Source organism: Xiphias gladius, chromosome 19 (genome assembly GCF_016859285.1).
Source record: "Xiphias gladius isolate SHS-SW01 ecotype Sanya breed wild chromosome 19, ASM1685928v1, whole genome shotgun sequence".
NCBI lineage: Eukaryota > Metazoa > Chordata > Actinopteri > Istiophoriformes > Xiphiidae > Xiphias > Xiphias gladius.
Window position 1 is genome coordinate 4,052,858 of NC_053418.1, and position 22,146 is coordinate 4,075,003.

Here is a 22,146-nt window from a genome sequence, read left to right on the forward strand (position 1 = left end):
ACGCAGCTGAGGTGCACGCTCGCTGTTTTTCACTCACATTTTTTAATGATTTGGTTGAATCTAGAAAAACCGAATGCTATGATCAATCTCCTGTGACACAAGTCATTGCTGTCCTAACAAGTCAAACTGAAAGGGTGTATTGATAAAAAGTACATCTGCTCAGGTACTTGGCACAGCTTCACAGCGTAAAATCCTCCCTGTGTAAGCCTTGTAGAGATTTATCCACTTTGGCTGGGCCTCTGAAGGTTTGAGCCCATCTTGGAACTAAATGAAGCAGTAAAACAAACACTAAAAGCTGCTGCTCAGATGCAGTACAGTAGAAGGGAACGGCTGCCGTAATCTGTGGTAAAGATGTCAAGCTTTTTACGGTTTTTGCCAGCTGGGTGTTCAAAGTTAAAGTGAAAGTGAACATTGGTTACAGTTACAGCAACAGCGGTTGCTCTATCATCAATTGTCAGTTCTGGGCTTGAAACGAACTGGTTGTGAATTCTGTGCAGTGCTCCCAAAAAAAAAAGAGTTTGTGCTGATATATTATTTTTAATTTATTCCAAATTCAAGCAACAAACAACAAATACTCTGAGTCTCCCGAGAATAAATTCAAAACCACAGAATATGATGTAATACTTTGATTTGTCAGGTATTTAATTTGCTGGATTAGCCAAAACATACATTTTTTTCTGGTTATTCTATTCTTTCAAACTTTCTCAACTGATTTTCCAGGAAATGTACTGTATTACGATACATCTCGATATTGCTATATAATGACATTTGCAATGATAGAGGACTTTATCCACACTGCCCCAATCTATTTAGGTGTCACCTATACTGATGGATTTGTAAAGAGCGAATAAATTCAGGACAAGAAATTATTTTGCTCCTACGCTTCAAGAGTTATGAGCCAAGACAGAAAGTGCTTGGACAAAAAAAACAAAAAAAAACAAAAAAAAGACGAGAAAAGTCAGCCTCCACGTTAGAGCTCACATTTATAGTTCACATCTTTATACAACAGAAGAGATTTTTAGTTGTTAAATGCTAATTTTCACTCCATTCCCACTCTACCACAGACACTACAGTTAGAGAGTGGCTCATTTAAATTCAGGTCATGCTGAGAGAGGCCAATCTACCATTTTCTCTTAGTAGACTGCAGCTAAATCGCAGTGTGAATCTAATCAACACTTGGGACGTTGGGTGGTCTGTACTCACTGAGGCTGTGTGCAGTCCTGAAGGTTACACATTCTGCGGATGGGTTTCGGCTTCTTGCTGGCGTCGCAGTAGCCCCGGTGGACCATCTTGGTGTCTCCTTTCTTTCGACACCCGTACTTGGTGTACTGAAACCCTGTGGAAGCAGGGAGGGTTTTTTCATCACGCAGTATTTTATAATTCGTAAAAAAGGCAGCAACACTTTACATTTAAAGCAAAATTTAAGTTAAAAAAAATGTACCTAGTCACTTTCACTAGGACTTGGAATCAAACTTTCAGTGCTGTCTTTGGTGCTGGCCAAAACGTGTCTTTAGCACTGATTATCAAAACCTGTGACGTACAGAAAGCATCCACTAATTCTTCTTGTTCTTAAATCAGAATGATGCCAATTTTAGACTTAAATGACTTGTGTTTAGAGAGTTTAGAGTTCACAGGTGTATTGGTGTGTATATGTGGGGATACAGCATGAGGTCTGTCGATCTCTGGGCGGGGGGGGGGCACAGATACTGTATGTATCAGTGTCCATCGTGTTGCAATCGTGTTGCAATCACACAATGGAACATCATCCTGAAAGAAGCTGCAGTGGCCAAAGAAATGCTATTTACCTGCCAATTTTCACAATAAACAAGAATAACTCGTAGTATTATAAATCACTATACCACTTGGCGTCAGATAAGTCTTCAAAGTCATGACTGAAACTGACCTTTCTGGACAGTATTTCTTCCTCTCACTGGTATCTAAAACAACATGCTCCTACTAATGCAGCTCACTGTAATTTTTATTATGATTTATTTTCACACCGGTCAGATCTTGGTCAAAAATGCCAACGAAAAGGCACCGTCGTAAGGATATGCTTCCCTTGGCATTGCTCTGTACTCCCATAGCTTCATAGAGGGATAACACATGATTATAGCTAAAACACGAGTAGCTTGCTAAGTCTGCAGCAAGTGTCTATCCATCAAGACACCGCTACACCACTGGGGCTTATTATGTTAGCATCCTATCATAGATTAGAATTATATTAGGATTAACATAATAAAACACATATTGTGCTTTTTTTTTTTAAATCTAAAGAAGTGCTGGTACAGGTCTTTAATAAACCAGGTTTCAAAGACATAAGCTGAGACTAATAATTGTTAAATGCCTTTATAATTTAAAAGAATCAGCCTCAGCGTGAGGAGGTGGGAACTAAAAGTGGATAAAAACATACAATCATACTACAACCATCCCGCATTAAAACGACTGAAGCCTGTCTATGTACAATAGGAGTAGGACGTAGGAATGCAAAATTCAGATAACTATATGTGAGGACGTGGAAGGGAATTATTCCTCGATATTATTTTTAAATTTGATGGTAATTTATCCATTACCTCCGGCACAAGGTTTGGAACACGGAGACCAGCTCTTCAGAGCCCACTCATACGTGTCCTCCTGGATGACGTTGTTGTTGTTGACAGGCACTGAATCTTCATGGATGATGTATTTGTACATTAAAGTAGACCGTGTTTCATTATCCTTGGGTATAATCTGAAAATCATGGGTACAAAAAGAAAAAAAGATAAAACAAAGCACAGCGCCATTACAGCATCCTCCACAATTCTCAAGTGCTCACAGCGCAATTAGGTACAAATAAATGCATTGTCTGATTTCAGGAGACAGCAGAAAAAATACCAAAGCATTTTCCATAGACACAACTCAAGGTTTAGTGGCAGCTATTACATAGAATGAAAACAGAAGTATAACTGGTTGAAGACAACACAGTCGTCAGACTGACATGACTGACATGACACCGACGACGGAAACGTATTCTTCCCGGTCCGGTCTGCTGTTTCTGAGCTATTCGCATAACATTGGTCAGTCACTGCATTCTCTTGTGACAACCTAAAGACATTGGTGATGGTGATATTTTGATTTCATTTGATCTATTATATGCAGCTTGCGGGTTCATTCCTTGCGTACACTCGCCACGACATTTTCTTAAAAAACCCTCCGCGAACACAAAAGGTATGTTTTTATAACATCATTCGATGGCTCATCGCCGTTGATCCGTCAGTGAAATGAAAGATGAAATTAACTGATTGAGTTCAATGGAACATTACATTTAACAGCTGGGGAGACTCATTAAATACCAACGTTGAGTTAGATCGTTTATGAATAAAAAGCCTTAGGTACAAAATTATGAATGCATGCCTCATGAATATAACATTTGATCCAATTTTTGGAAAACAACCTTTCGAAACAGATCTGCTTTGTACCATAACAATTTGCATTTATCCTATGAATATGAATAATTATCTGAGTGATTCACCAAAGTAGCCCAAAACTCATATTTAAGATTCTGTTTTTGAAACTACGGGAAAAACCTAAGTAACTTCTTTCCTGCGTCTCCTATCATAAGATTGCTTTTCAGAAAAGTTCTGTTCTAGGGGAAACTGTAAATTAACTTCTGTCAGATCCGCTGTTCTCCTCAGTATGTGTGAAACAAAATATCTGTCCATGTTATTATTTCCATGTCAGAATAGGCGAACTTCAACTCGCACATGAATGGCAATTTACTGGTGTCACATGTAAGAAATCAGAGCTGGTGTCGCTGCAGGAAAGAACAATAATGGGTAATGAGTATAATAAAAAGGTGAAATTGTGTGTGTTTGTGTGTATCTGAGTGAAAGCTTGCTTGCTCAACGAACCCTCAATAAAAGTGAAAATGTATTTAAGACACAATGTCTCATATATGAAAGACAGAAATGAGAGACCACTAAACAGAAACAAGACAAAAAGACACAAATAATCCTATTAAGGCTCTTTTCATCAAATTATTTCCTTACTGTTACTGAAAGTAAAAACTTTTTTTTTTAACATGTCAAGTTCCCAATGAGGTGCATGTCTAAAAGGATGTGCATGTCTAATATCACTAATGTGATTGTTTTGTTTTGTTTTGCTAAATCCCTCAACAAGTCTAACAACACTGATTTTTCCCTCGTACTGGAGCCTTGGACTAGTCCTGATGAGTCATGATGCCCCTAATTCAACTTTTCCACCTGCAAAGATTGAGATGGTGGTCCTGTAGTTATCCAGAGAAAGTTTAGGGGCCCGGCAATCAGCTTAGGTTGTTTCTACTTTCTCACACACTCACACACAGACACACCGAAACCCTGACCTTTCTCAAAAGACTGATGTGTGCTGATTAGAACGTGGCCAAAGAAGCGAGAAACTTACTTAAAACCTTATTTCTTGCAAGTAATAACTAAGCAGGCTCATAATCTGAGAGTCCCCCGCACAGCAGCCTCCCCAGCGAGATATGAAAAGTTCCTTATTAAATTAATGCTAAAAGTGGATATTAGCCAACATACTGTATTTCTCCAGAGTCCGCAGGACTTGATTTGGATTTCCTGTGTAACTCTCCTGCTCGTACATTAAATTAAATCTCTCTGTTGACCCTGGAACACACTATTGCACTTTTGAGCTGCGGGACCTGGCCCAATTTTAAATATAAGGCAAATAGATATAATACAAAATAAACAGTTTTAGTATAATTGTATATAACAGTTATATTAGAATAAATAGTTTGACATTTTGGGAAAATGGGCTTATTCGTTTGTTTTGGGTTTTTTTTACCAAGAGTTAGATGAGAAGATTGACACCACTTAAGCACAGAGCCGGAGTGTGTTTCTGCTTCCCCTCTGCTGCCCGTCTTCATGCTAAGATTACCTCCCGGCTCTAGCTCTGTACCTAGCCCAGAGTGCGGTACCCGTCTTCTCGAATAACTCTTGACGAAAAGAAAATCAGCATATTCATCAAAATGTCCAACTATTGCTTTAAAAGGAGGAAGAGAGTCTATTCGACGTCGAGTTTTTGTGTCAGTAAAGTGTGCAGCCAGTCAGTCAGGTGGCGTGCCAGAAAGTCTCTAATGAGCAAGTCACGTTGGCAAGGATTGCTCAAGCGTGAAAAACTCTTCCAGCGTGAGCGAACGTCACTGCAGCGAGAGCGACGGCATCCACTTCTCTCGATGCAACCGAACGCGTACTGCGACTTGTTTGGAGTTTTCCAGTGGCTGATACTAACACTTTAGCCCCTGACAGCCGCTCTACCTCCACTTTCCCCCTTTCGCTTTTAAACAAGCCACTGTTCAGCCTTGTTTGGATCTCTCGATTTGATCTACGTTTCAGATGCATCTGCGGTTTCGTCTTTTACAGTCTTCTCCTTAATGAAATGTCAACCTTGCATTTTCTCTCTCCTCGCTCTACTGAGAATGCTGCGGTCAGGCTCACAGGTGACTTACTGATCGGTTATAAGGTATGAATTCGATTTGAATCCTCCTTGACTTTGGGCCTCGACACAATGGTCTATGATCGTTTTAATATAGAAAACCGTGTTGGAATGAGTGATGTGGTTAGTAAACTACTTTTGATGGAGCGTAAACGATTCGTCATTTAGTATTTTAATAGTCAATGAATCATATTTTTTTTTTCAAGAGAATTCACCATTTTTTTTCTGTTTTATATTGTTGCTCAATTTGTTATCTTTGAGCTTAGACTGTTGGTTGCAACAACAGGCATGTAACAGTGTCACCTTAAGCTCTGGGAAATTGTTATTGATGTTTTTAATGGTTTTCTAGCGTGTTATAGATCTAGGTTCTGCACTTCTATGTGTAACTGGCTGCCCATCAGTTTTGGATTTGACTGAAAGATTTTGAAACTTTGCATTTTCAGGCTGCCGCTCATATCTTCACGCTGTTCCCAAATCTCACTTTGCTGTCCTTGCCCGTCAGTTTTTCAGTCTCCTTCCTTGACTGCCTCAAGCATGCAAAGTAAAACTCCCCCCATAAAATTTTAATGTCAATGCTCTGACATGCGCTTGTTTTACTTTTAGTACTTACATCATTTCATATTTCAGTTTTTTACCATCTGTTGCTGTTTCTATACTAAGAAACAACTCAGATATTTTATACAGTGCTCATTGTCAAGCAAATAACCTTGTAGACGAATTTGAACATAAGCTTTGATAGATAAGGAGGTGTTGTTACCAGAACCACCACTGGGTCATGCAGAGGTCCGTCGGTGTGCAGAGTCTCCAGTTCCTCCTCGATGATGTAGTGCCACTCCACGCCCAAGTCAATGAAGCTCCTGGACTTCACCTCCTCTCCTTTTCCGTTGAGAATGTAATGCCCCGTTGCCTGGTTCTTGATTGCTGTAATAAGTCATTTGTTATGAGCCGCTGACAGAGGTTGAAATTTCTTTACACTACCAGTTACAGAAAGTTCTGAATTATTCACTGAGAAAAAAGGCTCCAATTGTTCTCTCAAAAGGGTGATTCATAGAAATCTCTCCTTTAGAACGCCTGAACATTACGATACTGATCCACTCTCTGATTAATACAAAACGAGCTGCCGAAATTCTAATAAAATACATTTTTGTCAGCTCCTTTAAATGCATCTGGTACATTTACTGTAAATGCATCCAAATGGGCAAGATGAGTAACAACTAAAAGATGCTCAAATGTCCCGCATGGCTCTGCTACAGACCATTTCCTCCGGTGCTCAAGTCTTACACTTGCTCCTGCCTTCCGCTGAGTGACAGCTGGGAAAGTAAAGCTAGCATGAATCATTACGTGCCTTTGATCACTTATAGTACACAATACACACAATACATTCTAATCTTCAACCTGTCAGTGTTTTGTGCGGTTATTTTACGTGCGCTGAGTGTTTTGCAGGCAGTTCCTTGCATTAGAGAAATGCCATGATTGCTGAAATAAAATTCCGGCGGTGCGATAAAACATTGTGGAATTTTATTCTAAGATTTCTTGGTTTATTGTCAAGGTTGTTGCTCATATTTAGTTTGTTTGGGGGTTTGTTGAAATCACCCGCTGATAATTACCTTATATTGTAAATAGTGTGCAGGTGAAATTGAACTGGTTTAGAATTAATTTCACTTTCTGTCTTTTTACTTATGAATTATTTGTGTTTTGTGGATTCTTTCTCTAAATTGAATGTAAGATGCTGCCATTTTGATATTTGTCTGTTTATCTGGTTTCTTCATATTTGGGCATGTTTTTCGGTGTCAGGTCTTTCTTGGATTGATCTCAAATGATTGCCTTCATTTTGTCCTAGTTAGCATAAATGTCACTATGGTGACTATGCCAGAGTTGTGACTATGTGACTTTCCCTTAATTAGTCTTCACAAACCAGTTAAATCCCCAATGATCATCATGGACATGACCTTGCTGTCTTCAGTCCTGCAGTCCTGGTACCCACGTCCAGGTTTACGTTTCGAACTAGTTGAGACGGTGAACTAAGTGCTCAGTCACCTATGTGATAATCTTTTAATAGTACACGATGTCCCATCACTCATCACCTTCACTTCCTAGAGAAAACAGAGAAAGCAGCCCCCAACGGCTACAACTGTGCTTTATTCTTCCACTATATTTTGTATGAATCGTACCATTGTATCAGCGTATACCATTATTTCCCAACATTTGGTTCATGTGGGATTGCTGCCACTGGTTCGACCATTAAACTATTAAATTGTCAACTAAAGAGAAGCTGAAAGAAAATATTCTAATCACCCCTACTGCTGCAACTAAGTTCTAAAACTGTTACGGATTTGTTTTTTTATTGCACTGCAGTTTAATTATTTTTTTGCCCACGGACTATTTAGTTTGACAGCTGCATCAGGGTCCCAGATATGAGGGACAGTAAGTCATCACAAGTCTCGTGTCACGACTAGTGACGCCTTATATCGCTTATTATTAGTGACTATAGCAAACGCTGAAGTGTTAGCTTGGAGCACCGGAGAAAACTATCTGAACAGGCGGGTTGATCTAGTGAAGCAATATCTCAAAACGCCTCCCATATTGCCTCAACACCTGTGCTCTAACGTGAGCTTTACATTCACAGCCGTGTCTAAGTGTGAGGTCATGAATAAGTGATAACTTGTGATAATGTACTGGGCCAATGCTGCTACAGTATATACATGAGGTACTGACCCGTTAACAGAAATGCAGAACTAACAGCAGGGAACTAAGTAAACATTAGTCCTCGAAATAAGAGCAAGTTAGAAAAAATCTTTTTCACAGGGATCCATCGGCACGTGTCATTTGACAGGTAATGACAGTGACAGGAGGGATGGATGCTGTTTCTAAAACTACAGCGGGGTTAAATTCTGATGCTAAAGCTGACAGCTTTTTTGCACAGCGCAAGATGTTCAAATGGTCTTGAAGGCACAAAAGCCAAATGTGCACCTTAGAGCAAATGTTTACGTAAACGATTTTACTCGTATTATGGTGGGTATTTTTGTCACCTCTGTTTCACCTCTTCTGCGATGGAGAGGTAGTTTTTTTCTTTTTTTTTTCAGAACTGCAGGGTGTGGTCAAAATAAAGGCAGTTTCAGTGACTGATGCTTTGTGATGATGGAGCCTATTCCATCCGGCACCAGTTCCCTCCTGAAGCACAGAGCCACTTTTCCTTCCACAGTGGCCGCTGAGGCTTGATTTATGCTCGACGAATCCGCGAGGGTCACGAGGGTCCGCGCAGCCACAGTTATCTCACACCGGCAGACGCGCCCCTTCGCGAGGGCCAGCCATTTTCTAACTACGCGGAACCGGACGCCCGGGAGAAACTAATAACTTTGGTTCGCCACGAGGAGAAACTCGCGCTGAGTGTAACACCTCTGAACGTTTTCTCTTCACGGTTTTGTGTCAGCCCATGTCCGTGTGGAAAGCATCAGCATGCGTTAACAATCACTGACCACTCACTGGGCCGGCAGGAGAATGCTCCATCACAGGCCATTACGGGCATGGTTATACCCTTTAGAAATGCTATATAATTACTAATGTCTTGCTAATGGAGACATTACGAGAGAGCATGTACTCCCAAGAGGAACAACAGCATCAGTCATTTGAGCAAATGCCTCATAATAACATGTTTATCTTCAATCTCTCCCTAACCTTAACAAAGTACGTATTTTAACCTAAATGATCTTTTCCTAAACCTAACTGTGTCATATTTGTGCTGAAACCAAAACAAACCTTAACCATAGCGCTGTCACAAGAAAAGGCAGATTTATTTTTCAACAGTGATTTGCAACAGTGGTTTTTGTAAGGCACAGACAAATGACGTTGTCCTGCTGATTGGGAGGTCAGATCAGTAAAGGCTTCTATGGTTTGTTCTGTAGGGAATGGAAAAATTACATATTTTTTATTTAATTTGGAGGTGATACAGAATTGGAAATTTAATTTCTACTGTAGAATTTGTGCATATTTTTTCTAATTATACGCCGATTATTTGCTTTTTTCCACTTTGAAGGTTTTCTCTAATAATAAATCACTGAAATAATAACTTAAAAAGGGAACATATATCTGTAATTCATCTGTTCAAATTATGCATAGACGGTACAGGTTTGCGGGTGATGCAGGTTTGTTACCTGGTACGGCTTAATTTTAAAGATGTTTGACAACCACTGTAGCAGAACAAATTGCTCCCTTTATAGAAGATACACATCAGCTGATAAAGGCTTATCACTACTAACCACTGTGTCAATGGTTATTACATTTTAATGTAGATGGCCAAGGATTAATGGACTGATTCCATAAGATGAAATCCCCCCCAGTGATGCACCTGAACTAATGGAAGTTTGATGTGTTTACTTTGACCGAACCCGTGCGTCATCTAAAGGATGAGGACGGTGAAATTCTAGGACTGACTGACATCTTCCTTAATTACCTTGACAAAGGCCACTGTAGTGGTACTGTCTTGCTGCTGTAAATACTTGGTAGAGAACAGACAACATAACGGATTAATACAAATGTGTATTAATCCATGTCTGAAAATAGTCCCTGACAAATGCGTGATTTACTACTATTTGATTAAAAAAAACAAAACAAAAACAAAAGCTCTTTTAAAAAAATAAGATTTATGTCTTTGTTGGGAACCTTTGGGCTTGAGGCTGAGAGCCACAGACAGAGGAGGGAAGTCAGAACGACCTGTATGGACTAACACGTTGTTGTTTTTGGTATTTCCATAATATTTTTTGACATTGAATATTTTTATCCTTTAAGCTTCTACAAGGTCGAGCTCCCGGACCTGCTCCGGCTGAGGTGCATGACGCATGGCGCATGGCGCATATACAATGAGGAGGTGACTACTGGTGCATTACGCATGGCGCATGGCGCATATACGATGAGGAGGTGACTACTGGTGCATTATTGGGGCGCAGCAGTTAAGCTTGTTGAAACCTCTATAGCACTTGCTTCAAGCAGTTTGCCACGACTCAGCTGCCCTTAGAGGTTGATGAGGCTGTTTCTGAAAGGTTAAGCTTTCCAAAGAAGCAGTTTAGGAAGGACCGAAAAGCATTTGTCAATACTAGAAAGTCAATGTAAGGGTAAGGTTATTATTTTCATCATAATTTGCTTGCATGAATTTGAAAGCCTATCAAAACTAGTTTATACAGAAATCAAAAGTTATTGAGGCATGTTCTGAAATTGCTGTCAACGACAGCCTCTTAAGTATAAGGACGCCTGTGCAATTAGGTTACAAATGCAAATGAATATTTCTTCTAAATTGCTGAAATGGCCCTCGCGCACCTTCTTTCTAGGGAAGGTACACAGTTCGAGATTGCATGCATAAAAGGACGATAATGCCCAAAATTCCCGGTTTTAGTCCCATTTGCAGTTTGTTGTTACATCGTTACATGCATCAATAAAACAACTTGAATAAAGATATCATGAATAAGTGTCTTTCCATTTTCTTTCTTTTTTAATCACCCTTCTCATCACATGAAATAAAACTCAGTGTACTCTGCAGTACGGGCCAATGAACCCTAGAATTACTCGTTTGAACGTCTGTAATTGAGTCTCCTTGACTGACTGGAGATTGAGCTGGAAAACCTGCTCTTGTCTATCAAAGCTTATGAAGAAACCCACAGAGTGAGGGGGAGGCGAATTAGAGGCGATGACCAATTAATCAGAGCCTCTGAGGGCATCATATTCATCCTAATCAGCGGGGGTCAACACCACGTGATAAGGCTTTGAAATGCACGTCACTGAAGCTGAATTTGATTCATGCATATATGACAAATGGAAGGCGACTGTAACCATACCTTTGCGGTGGGTTAGCAAATGTCATGACAGAGTGGAAGAGCACAGCGGCTGCTCCACCAGTTTTTTATGTCGGATAATAATGTCAGAGCAGGACATAAAAAGACAATCTCGATGGCTCGGGGCAGACATAGGGCCTTATTATCACTCCCATGCATGCAAAATAGAAAGTGATTGTTTCTATTTTTAACTGATGCTTTCAGTTTCCCCAATCAATTTTAAAACAGACTTGAATATACTCAGAGAGTAGAAAAATATGTTGACTTTCGAAAGACATACAGTATGTGACAAGCTCCTCTTAAGACAAACACAAGTGTTTATAGGGCTCTCGTAAGAGTGCTTTTTGGCGTAGTTATGACCCCTTTTACAGGGAATCTCATTTTAAAATGAGTCAGCTGGAAACATTAAAACGTCGGCCGGAGATGGAGTTTTCAACCAACTCAGGGACTTAGTCTTAATTAGCCACCGAGCTACAGCTGTTAAAATCTGATCATTGTTGACTGGAAAACATGAAACCTGCTCTTAGGTACTCTTGTGCGAAACTGATGAGCCGCTGTTTAAAGAGCATTTCCACACTTTCAAATGGTAAATCTGATGCGGTTTTCATGTTTTAGTCGGTTTATTGCAAAATCAGAAACCACTAATTCAGGACCAACAATCCTGAGAGAATGTATCCAAGGTTGAAGTGGGCTTTGCAGCTTCTCAACTTCTTTTCTCCTCTCGTCTTACTTTTGGCCCAGGACAGGAGAGTCAGATAAATAACTTAAGCGTAAATGCTAATCTTTCGGAGCTCTTTGAAAAACACGCCGCCTCTGGCTCAGGAGATTGATGCTGACCAACCCCCCCCCATGGATGCTGAATAAATCGCGCTTTCCCCACTCACAGGACACGAAAGAGGGCGATTAGCCACCTCTTTCATGACTTCATCTGTCATCTGTCTGACAAAACTCTTTATAGAGGTCTTATTATCCTACTATTTGTTTAGAGGGAATAATTAATTAACTTTTTTTTTTTTTTTTTGAGTTTTTTCTGACCCTTCAGTTCGTGAGTTTTTAGATTTTTTTAGATGAACGCTGATGTACTCTCTTAACAGGCAGATTAAACATAACTAATCCTGTAAAGGTCTGATAAATTGTATTTGTTCATTAAAACTTGAATTAATCAATATTTTATATTAGCATGGGATCAACTGACTACTTGTATTGTCAAAGGGCTATTTGAGTACTAACACCCAAATTTGGACCTATGGAAATTTTTTACCCACTCTGAGCTTGAACTTTAACTACGTCATTTTGCTTGGCGCCGTCTAAAACCGTTGCAAATCACTGTTATATTAATAAAGGTGTTATCTGATCTGACCCTGGTTTAGAGCTGCAAAGATTCATTGATTAGTCGATTGACCGAAAGTTTGCATCAATTAATTGTTTAACTCATTTGTCAAGTGCCAGACATTTGATGGTTTTACCCTCTCGAATGCAAGATTTGCTGCTTTTCCTTGTCATAATATTATAGTGAACTGAATCTCTTGGGGTTTTGGACTGTTGCTCAGATCAAACAAGCAATGTGAAGACATCACCCCAGGCTCTGAGAAATTCTGATGGTCTTTCTACACTATTTAGTGATATTTCATAGACAAGATATTTATCGATTAAATGAGACCGGGTTCCCGCGGCAAAGTTAACATCACGCCGACCAATCCGACCACTAAGACCTCCTCATCCTCAGGACAGCTGTTTGTCACTACTGTGCGTATTTGTCACACTGTACCCCTCTCCTCTGACTCTGGCTCCGTGCCACTGCCCAAAATGTTCCAGGCACAAATCCTGCAGAGGTGGTATTAGGAGGATACTGCATTTCATACTGATTTCTTTCATGTTTCTATTACTCTGGTCATGCGTAATGCTCATTCTGTCTAAATGTGCTGGACTATGACATTGAATTCACATCGATGTGACATAACAAAATAAATAGATGCGGTCCATTCTTTGGGTAGAGCGAGAGCCCGGTAATCTAGAAATCACTCTTTTATAGATTGATGAATAATGAATGAGCAAAATGAGGGCTAATTTTCTCAGCCCGGGAAGTGACAAGGAATAAATTATGTAGAGTCTGTAATCTATGATTTTACAATATCTGTTCCCATTGGTCTTCCAGGGAGACATGAGGAAGATGGCGATGAGCTATTTTTAGGGTTCCTCTGATTTCACACACGTGTTCCTGTTAAGAAGTCACACTTACCAAGAATTTGAGGGGAGGCCTCATGTTCTTGGATGATCACATGTCTAGCTCCAGGAGGAATGAGAAACATCTTAAGGTAACCTTTGCCAAGTTTGTAGCAGCAGAAGCAGAAGGGGGGTTAGGAAAGATAAGAGAGAGACAAGTAAGTTAAGCAGATACAGAAATAATCGGTTTGTTTGCAGAGGTGGACATCACACATGTTTCAGAAGTTTTGTTCCCTTTGCTCTAAAAAGATGTATGAAGAAGTTTGAGAAAAAAAGAAAAACGCTACATGGGCTTTCTCTCTCGCTGTAGAAGCCTGCGGGTAAAGGTTTTATTGAAACAGGCCATAAAGGTTTACTCATATCCATCTGCTGCGTCATCAAAGGACTCTTGGAAATACTATCCTAAATAATATCCTTGCACTGCCACTACACAATTTATGATCACGAAAGGAAATCTCTTAAATGAACTGCAACTTTCTTCCTTTCTGTTCGTACTGATTATGTGCACACAGGATGTAAATGAAAAGAGCCTTCAGCCATGTTTCAACAAAGCATGAGTCACAGGTTTTTTCCACTATAGGGAAGCAAAGTCGCCTTCTGTCAGGGATGTCCACCACTTACAAACCTATTGTGACTCACCAAGTACATTTCTAGAGTCTTCCGTTTCATTTAAAAATACATTTCGAGCTCCTTTGGGCAAAGAGAAGGCTCCTCTGGTCTTCCCTTCAAAAATGAAATGAATCAGTTAGTCTCACAGCTTTTCTTCTGCTCTCCATTTCCCCCGTCTCTCTGCAAAAAACGTCACCTACAGCGGAGGCACATTTAATTAGCATAGCAGGGACCAGAGTAGCTAACATTGGACGAGGAGGCAAACTATTTTTGCTGGCAGGGTGCTGCGTTCCAATGACCAGAAGTAAACAGCAGCGGTGTAAATCCTCGCCCTCGGATTTGACAGGCAGGTCGGACACGCTGGGCCTCCTGGCGCAGATGCAGCGCTGCCGCTATGGTGATTATGAAGTCAACTGGCACACTGTCGCACAAGGTTACAACAGGTGGCAGATTGGTGGGTGCTGTTCACTCTGCGGTATACTAAAAGAAACAAACTGCAATCTAACCATTGGAAAATGGCAAAAGATGCACTCTCTTTTCTGAGGCGACATCCTCCGATGGCAGGCGCCAACAGGTGCTCGATAAAAATCCCAATTTGAGTTTCTTTGTAGACTAATAGAAAATACTGCTCACAAGCTAGATGTCTAAAAAGACCCTTTCAGTGTGGACGCTTGGGTCACAGTGTGCCAGTTTAGGTTCAATCAACCAGCTAATAGGTGGCCAAGCACATCCTAGATTGCCTCCAAAAGTCTGCCGGTTCATTTAAAGTGACTCTTAAATCTGCACAAAGACTTTAAAGTTAGTTTGTTAGGCTGTTGAAGCAGCTGCTCAAGAAACATTTTTACAATGAATTACCTCAAATGTCAAAAATAATTTCTTATACAGAGTTTAATGAGCCTGTGACAGTCACTACAGCCGAGTCAGACCTAAATAGACACTTAATTAGTAACAAGGAACAGAAGACACAGCGGCTTATGTCACTCAGGTCTCTAGGTCTCTACGATGTTAGGCATCCATCTGCACTACAAGCTGGGCAGAAAATGCTAGAAAACAGTCTGTGAGGGATTCAGTAACGCTGGATACTTGCATATTGTGTTTTCCAACAAAGAGGATTCTTTTTGGGCTCTCTTGCTTAACTGTTTCCCTGTTAAAAAAGGTGAGTGGTTAAATGAGAGTGAGATGTTAGGAAAAAAAAAAAAAAGGGAGGATTGATCACAGTTTCAACAAAGTAGATCCTGCGACGGTTTGATGAAGCCATCACGTTGAGGCTCTCAGAGAGCCAGTACTCATTTTTCTTTGAAGCTCTCTATTGACTTTATGACATCACCGCCTTTAAATAGAAATTTGATAAAACATTATTCATGACAGATGAGGCTGGTACCGGGAATGGATTTTAAAAGTCTTCATCAAACCGTTAAAGTAAATGTATTGTCATTCATGAAGTTTCTGCTTTTCATGCTGGTGGTTAACATGAAGACACATTTTTCAAAAAAAGAAATGAACCACTTACTCATTCACCTTAACACTGCACTGTGGGTGAGTTTTGTGTTGGCAAGCAAAACATCAGTAGACCAGGCTGTGGTTGCTCTAATTTAGTGTGCAAGTGTGTGTGTGTGTGTGTGTGTGTGTGTGTGCGTGCGTGTGTGTGTGTGTGCGTGTGTGTGTGTGTGTGTGTGTGTGTGTGTGTGTGTGCACAATGCCTGCCTGTAGAGAGGAGATAACCTGAGGGAAGTGGCTTGAATGAAAGAAGTTTGGATTAAGGGTTAGCATAAATTGTTAATGAACTTATAAATTTGATAAAATAAAATGAAGTAAGTATATTGATGAATAAATAAAAGTGGGGCTTAATTATTTCTCTGCTAATTAGTAAGGGTCGTAATCCAAATGAACCCAGCTGTTTGGAGTGACGGCCCCGTGTCACTCCCCCTCCCCTGTAAACTCGTTTATTAGCTGCCAATGCAAATTCTGCACGTGAGCAAATAGAAGCGACACAGAGATCTGCAGGAAGGGGTTGCAATGTCACAAACACCTCTATGATTCCATGCAAATCCGTATGCCATCGCAATAGGGCTCCCTTTTTTTCATTTCAAGTATTCCCAATCATCATGTTATTCATGGCCACCGCTGCACAATTACAGTACAGCTTCTACAAAATTTGCCGTCACACATCAAGTTAGGTTGACAGGTATGAAATGAGTTCGTAAAACTTTGTAGCCTCGAGTGTAAAATCGAACGCACTGAGTACACAAATTAATGTGCCGCTCAGGATGAACTGTAATAATTTTGCTGATCCCTTCACTTTTCATCAGGTCAAAATTTGATTTGTCCGGTACTTTGGCTTACGCCCAAATGTCCGTCAACCTAATTACATGGCCATCTGCCTTAGCTCATTAGCAAACTTGCAAATTAGGAAATTTTAGTAATGTTAGGTCACTAAACTGTGATTGTGATCACTGCAAAAATGGCCAAACATCGGCATTTTAGCATTGTCATTATGAATATGTTAGCATGCTGACGTGAACATTTAGGTCAAAGCTCCACTGTGCCTAAGTACAGCCTCACCGTGCCGCTACCGTGGCTCTAGACTCTTGGTCTTGTTTGAGTATACCTACTTTTGTTGCTTTGCAACTGTGACCACAAAATGACCAAAGTTCCAGAGTATAATGACGGCACCTCCATCCACACAAGACACGGACGAAATCTCTGGAATCTATTAGTACAGATCTTTTTTTTTTTTTTTTGGCAAAGTCCTATTTCCATGGTAAAGAATGAACCTCAAGTTCAACTCAGAACCTGCTTAGAATTAGTATGAAGTGTTGAATGAGAACACAGCTACAGGGAGAAAACGGTACCGAAGCAAGAAATCACATTCAGGCTTCCTCCTTCATTTAAGTGAACAGTGCTCAGGCATTACTTTTGCAACAGAGGAGCTCACACACTTAATTACTGCCATTCGCTGTTTATAAAGTTTAACTAAATCATACACAGGTGTTTGTTGCATCCGCCTCCTGCATCCCGCAAAGGCAGAGGAATGACGGTCATGTAATCGTCATCTTTTCTCAGTTTTTGACTAAGAAAAAACTTTTTTTTTTGCAGCGGTCAGGCTGAATGCGCTCATGGGGTAACTATTGTTTTTGCTCTCAGCTGTATGAACGAACTGCAGAGTCAACTGCCAGCTCCCTTACTATTTCTAATTTCAGGAAAAATACGGGTGCTTAGGTTCCTTATTTGAGTCCATCTGCACTTCAGCGTGCGGCTCAGCTCACGAATCTGAGATGTGGAATTGGGAAATGCTACGTTGCTACGCCGGGCCACACCACAATTATCCTTTTCACATTAAGTGCAGTTTTTCACCGAGTCAAAATGAGTTTTCTACAGAAGGGGGAGTGTTTTTTTTTTGGGGGTCAACTTCTGCCTTAATAACTGTGAGTAAAAGCTAATCTCTATTTTCAGGAACCAGACTTTGCTAGCTGGATTGACCTTCTGATGTTCAAAGAAATCAAATAAGAGCCAGTAAAAGGCTAAATATGAATACTCAAGTATAGTGTGGTGATCATGGGTTGAATCTATTCTGTTAATCGGGATCTGTATTTAAGCACAAGCCACTTTGCTTTTTGAATCGGTGCTTAAAAGATTGCATGCTCTCATTAAAGCTATGGGGGCAGAGAACAACTGCACTCCACATTTCATTTCCTGAAACTGGGACCTTTCAGATCAAAAGCCTGTACTTTATGCAAGATATTCAACCCAAGATATTCACTAGATTTATTGCTCAGATTCTATGTAGAATGAATGTCGCATGCAGAGGAAATGTGGCGCCAGTTCCCTTGAAATTAAAGTAAGGAATGGATGAGTAAGACGTGTCGTTGAAGAGAAGAGTTTATACAGCGGAATTTTGTTTGGGGCACTTGTTGGCCACTCACCAGGAAATGATTAAGACCTGCAGGGCGAGGGTAATGTGACTGAAGGCACCAGCCAGTCTGCCCCTAATCTGGTGCATGTTCACTGCTAGCTTACCACTAGCTGTGCATGCTACTGTTATTAGAGTGCTATCTTACAGACCACGCTGGCTGTGGGTTTAATGATGTTGGTGAATGTGTTTCTATGCAAAACAAACAAACGAAAAACAAAAACATTTGATGTGGAACTGATCGTTGAAAATTACTGACTTTTTACTTCTTTAGCATTGCCCTGTGCCCGCCTCATTATCTGATATTTTTCCACCTAGACATTCCGGAAAATGCTGTGATAACACAGCTGTGTAAAGTGTTTCTGTAGCGAATAACTTTGTGTAGTGCAAGTAGTCAAGCTGGCAAGGCCACAAACAAAAAGTGGCCTAATGACTCCATCTGTCACATGACATTCAATTTGCAGGTCATAGCAGTCTCTAGAGTTTCTCAACAGTTTGACCACCATCCCAAATGAATGATGAACATGGGCACTGTAGTTTATTTTGGGTTAATTGTATGTACACTGTCCTGCTTCTGTAAAAAGTCACTAGCACACCAAATGTGGATTAATCCGCAGCTGAAAGTAGTTCCCAACAAAAAAAACAAAACAAAACAGTTTCTTCTGTTCGATTAACGTTTGCTAAAAACTACAGTGCCCAGCTTGTTTAAGGAAAGAATTTCGTTTTTTTTCTTAAAAAACAAAATTATACATTTGTGGGCAGTTTTTTTTAAAGATTTTTTTGGGGCTGAATGCCACAGACAAGAGGTTGCAAAGTACCTCTGGCAATAAAAATGACAGTACAACACCAGTGTTTTATCTGTAAATAGGTGGGTAATCAGTTATGGGGAAATATGTAAATATGTACATGTAAAGTAACGCCAGGCTGCATTGCCTCATACCTTTGCCTTCACCTTTTCTGTTATCTTCTTAGATTGGCCTTAATAAATAATGATAAACTTGCTTGGTTTACTTGGTGCTGTATATAAATGTCATTCAGTCATTTGTGTATTATCATGGATTATAAACATTCATTATTTGTGACAGGCGTAATATACAGGAGTTGAAAAAACATGCAGGAAAAAATCATGTCATCATTCATGTAAAAACATAATGACCTGGTGAAACTTTGTTTGAAAACAATTCTGTCTGCAGACATTGTGTTAGTTCTGGTTTCAATGTGTTCTTACCAGGTTTCTTCGGTGTTCTGGTGAAGGTTCCTTTGACGGTGCGGCAGTGGGAGTTGTCCCCGCCGCAAACCCCACATTTGTCCTCAACTTTGTGAGAGCCAATTTCTCTGTCGCAGCCAACTTTCTGGAGTCCCAATCAAAGGAAAAAACAAACAAACAAACAAACAAACAAACAAACAAATAGACAGATGAGCTGACCAGGAGTCATTTCTTCGCTCAGAAATTCAGACACATCCAATGAGTCTCTTTGTGACTTCTATCAAAGAGATCATGTTTCTGGTTCAGTCTGTTGTGTTTTGGCTCATAACTCCCGTATGATGAGGCGAAGACAACATTTAATGGATTAATTGGCTCCAAACAAATCTACCTACTGTATTTGCTGATTTCTGCCATTTAAAAAACTTTTGCTACTCCCCCCACAAAATGCCTCTAATCGTCACCAAAAATAGTTTTCACGTGTCCACAAAAAGGGAGAATGAATTCCCCAAAAATTGGTCTTGTTTTTAATCTTGTGGTCCCCACAACAAAGGCTTTTTTTTTTTTTTTTTAACTTTTGTACCTGCACAAAGCAGTGTGCCATGACGTTTTTTGGGAATTCATTCCCTTTTCTGTGCACAGTAATTGCCTAACGGTGCATTAGGAGCACCCAATTTGTGTCACTCTGCTGTCAGATCCAAGACACATTTCCACATTTTTTTGTTTTGTTTTGTTTTGTTTTTGGTATTTAAGATATCTGGGTAAGTCCACCAAAATAATTTTCCTTTAAATTCCACACTGTTTTACTCTTAATAGTAGCCAAATACTTGTAGATGTGGTATTTGATATAAACTGCTGTAACTGCTATAACACTTGCAGGTTTCATCTCAGCTAAACTGAGATGAAAACAGGGCTGCAGCAGGGATGACATTTACCTACTTAAAGTATGTTGCTATACACTGACACTCTACTTTAATGAATTTCTGCTCACACTGGCAGTACTGAATCAAAGCATTTTTCCAAAGCTTCTGCTTTATAAGAATCCTGCTCCTACGACGGCAGTGAGTGAGCACTCTGGATCGAACAGCAGCCTGTTCAAAGCCGAACCTAACGCTGATCGTGCGGTTTACCAACATCACACCGCGTAATTTGATTAAATCTTTCAGAGCTTTCAAAATTCAAACAACACGGGGCCACTAACACGGCATGATTACCTAATGCAGCTTTTAATATGTCAAGAATTGCGTAGTTTAAACGAATCCTCACCACACAGTCGCCACGCACGCAGATACTGTAGGCATCCTTGTAGGAGCATCGTGTCCCATCATGCACCAGCTGCTTCATGTACGCCACGTCTCCAGTTTCCTTTGACTGGCAGTACATGTGGCACCTCTTGTTGGCTACATGACAGATTGTTAGATTATTATAAAAGATTTAGACAAGAATATGGAATAAGAGGAACATTATCAAATATATTTCATAGGTTTTTAAACAGTTGTTTTAACAGCACAAAAACATATGAATGCTTCTAGCATCTTCACGTAGCCTTAACACGGTGAGCTATGCTGTTGGGTACAGTAGACATTGTAGGGTGTTATTAATTATTAATTGTTGATTAACTGTGATCCCCCCAGTTCTAAAAAACTACTCCGAAAAACTTCAAAAGTAACAAAAACAATGATGCATGGTAAGGACGGATTCGCCTAATGGAGATGAGAACTCGGAAACGATTCTCCAAGTAGGAAAATGATATTGTGGCCCGGGAACTTTAGAATTTCAAAGCAAGAAAATACAGCCCCACACATGTCATGCAGCGAAGCTTTTCAAAATTGAAGTCACAAAAGTCTGACTATACTTAAGACTCAGCATTTAGCTTTTACATGTGTAATGATTCTTTTTTTTTTTTTTGATTTACTGGGCCTCATTTAGCAATGTTTCCTCAGTGTCCTTCTTAAATTTAATTGGAAAGATGCACAACAGAAAAATAAAAATAAAAAATTCCCCAATGCCTTCACAAAACATGCATTGATTTGTTCCTACCTGAAAAATCTATGGGGCTTCTTTGAAAATGTGTCAGAAAAGACTATGTGCCCTGTTTGGTGCTGGTCAGGCCACGTACGGTGGGTTTATCAGAGCTTTTTGGCTGAAAACAGCTGCCTGTGAAGGCTGTAATTGTTGTGATTAGAGCACTGAGAGCGAACCAAACCGTAAAGTTTCGAGATGTAAAACAAAACAAAGAGCTGAAAGACAATAAAACACTCTGTAGCGCTTCAGAGGAAACGCAGTGTCGGGCGATAATTATCTGTTTGTCTCTATGAGCGAACACTTTCACATTCATGTAGTCATCTAACCGATTGCTGCTAAAGGAATATTGACTAGTGCAGGCTTTAAAAATCCATCCATGCTGAAAATAGTGAGTTATTTCATATAGTGAGTTGAAGAAAACTGTTTGGAATTTATAATAAAAACAGCAAATTACATTTAGTATTTTCCCAACATTATCACAATTTGTGCTTACAGGTACATGAGTGGTCCCAATGACATTTAGGAATTAAGAAAATATTGATGACTCTGACTAAAATTATTAATTTGAGCTAAATATTAAGCCCTGGCATTATCGGTAAAGTCTGAATTCACACTCGTAAAAACGACCCTGTATAAAACCACATGAACTTTCGGCTTTTTTTGCTGCAGTCTTTAGAAAAGCTCTTCCACAGAACGACGGGTTCCCACTTAACCGTCTCCCCTCCCTGCGGTTTCTCAGTGGGTTTGCTTACTTTTTTTCTACATTATTGACTTTCAAAAACCCAGACCAATTTAGCTACAGTAAGTGGCACACAGCTCCGTAAAAGCAATGTCTGATTAAGAACAGCGGCTGAATTAGGATACAGGCTCTGTATCTGCACAGAAGT

At 40.0% G+C, this 22,146-nt stretch overlaps 1 protein-coding gene across 1 annotated transcript in view; it reads right to left on the bottom strand.

Moving 5' to 3' along the window:
- adamts3 (ADAM metallopeptidase with thrombospondin type 1 motif, 3) overlaps positions 1–22,146 on the bottom strand; it is a 138,514-nt gene that overhangs the window by 12,913 nt on the left and 103,455 nt on the right. The window contains exons 15-20 of the mRNA XM_040155627.1: positions 20,501–20,634; positions 19,259–19,382; positions 13,528–13,608; positions 6,224–6,387; positions 2,571–2,727; positions 1,204–1,336 (exon numbers count right to left, since the gene is read on the bottom strand). Coding sequence (XP_040011561.1) covers positions 1,204–1,336; positions 2,571–2,727; positions 6,224–6,387; positions 13,528–13,608; positions 19,259–19,382; positions 20,501–20,634 — 793 coding nt within the window. The remainder of the gene's footprint in view (positions 1–1,203; positions 1,337–2,570; positions 2,728–6,223; positions 6,388–13,527; positions 13,609–19,258; positions 19,383–20,500; positions 20,635–22,146) is intronic.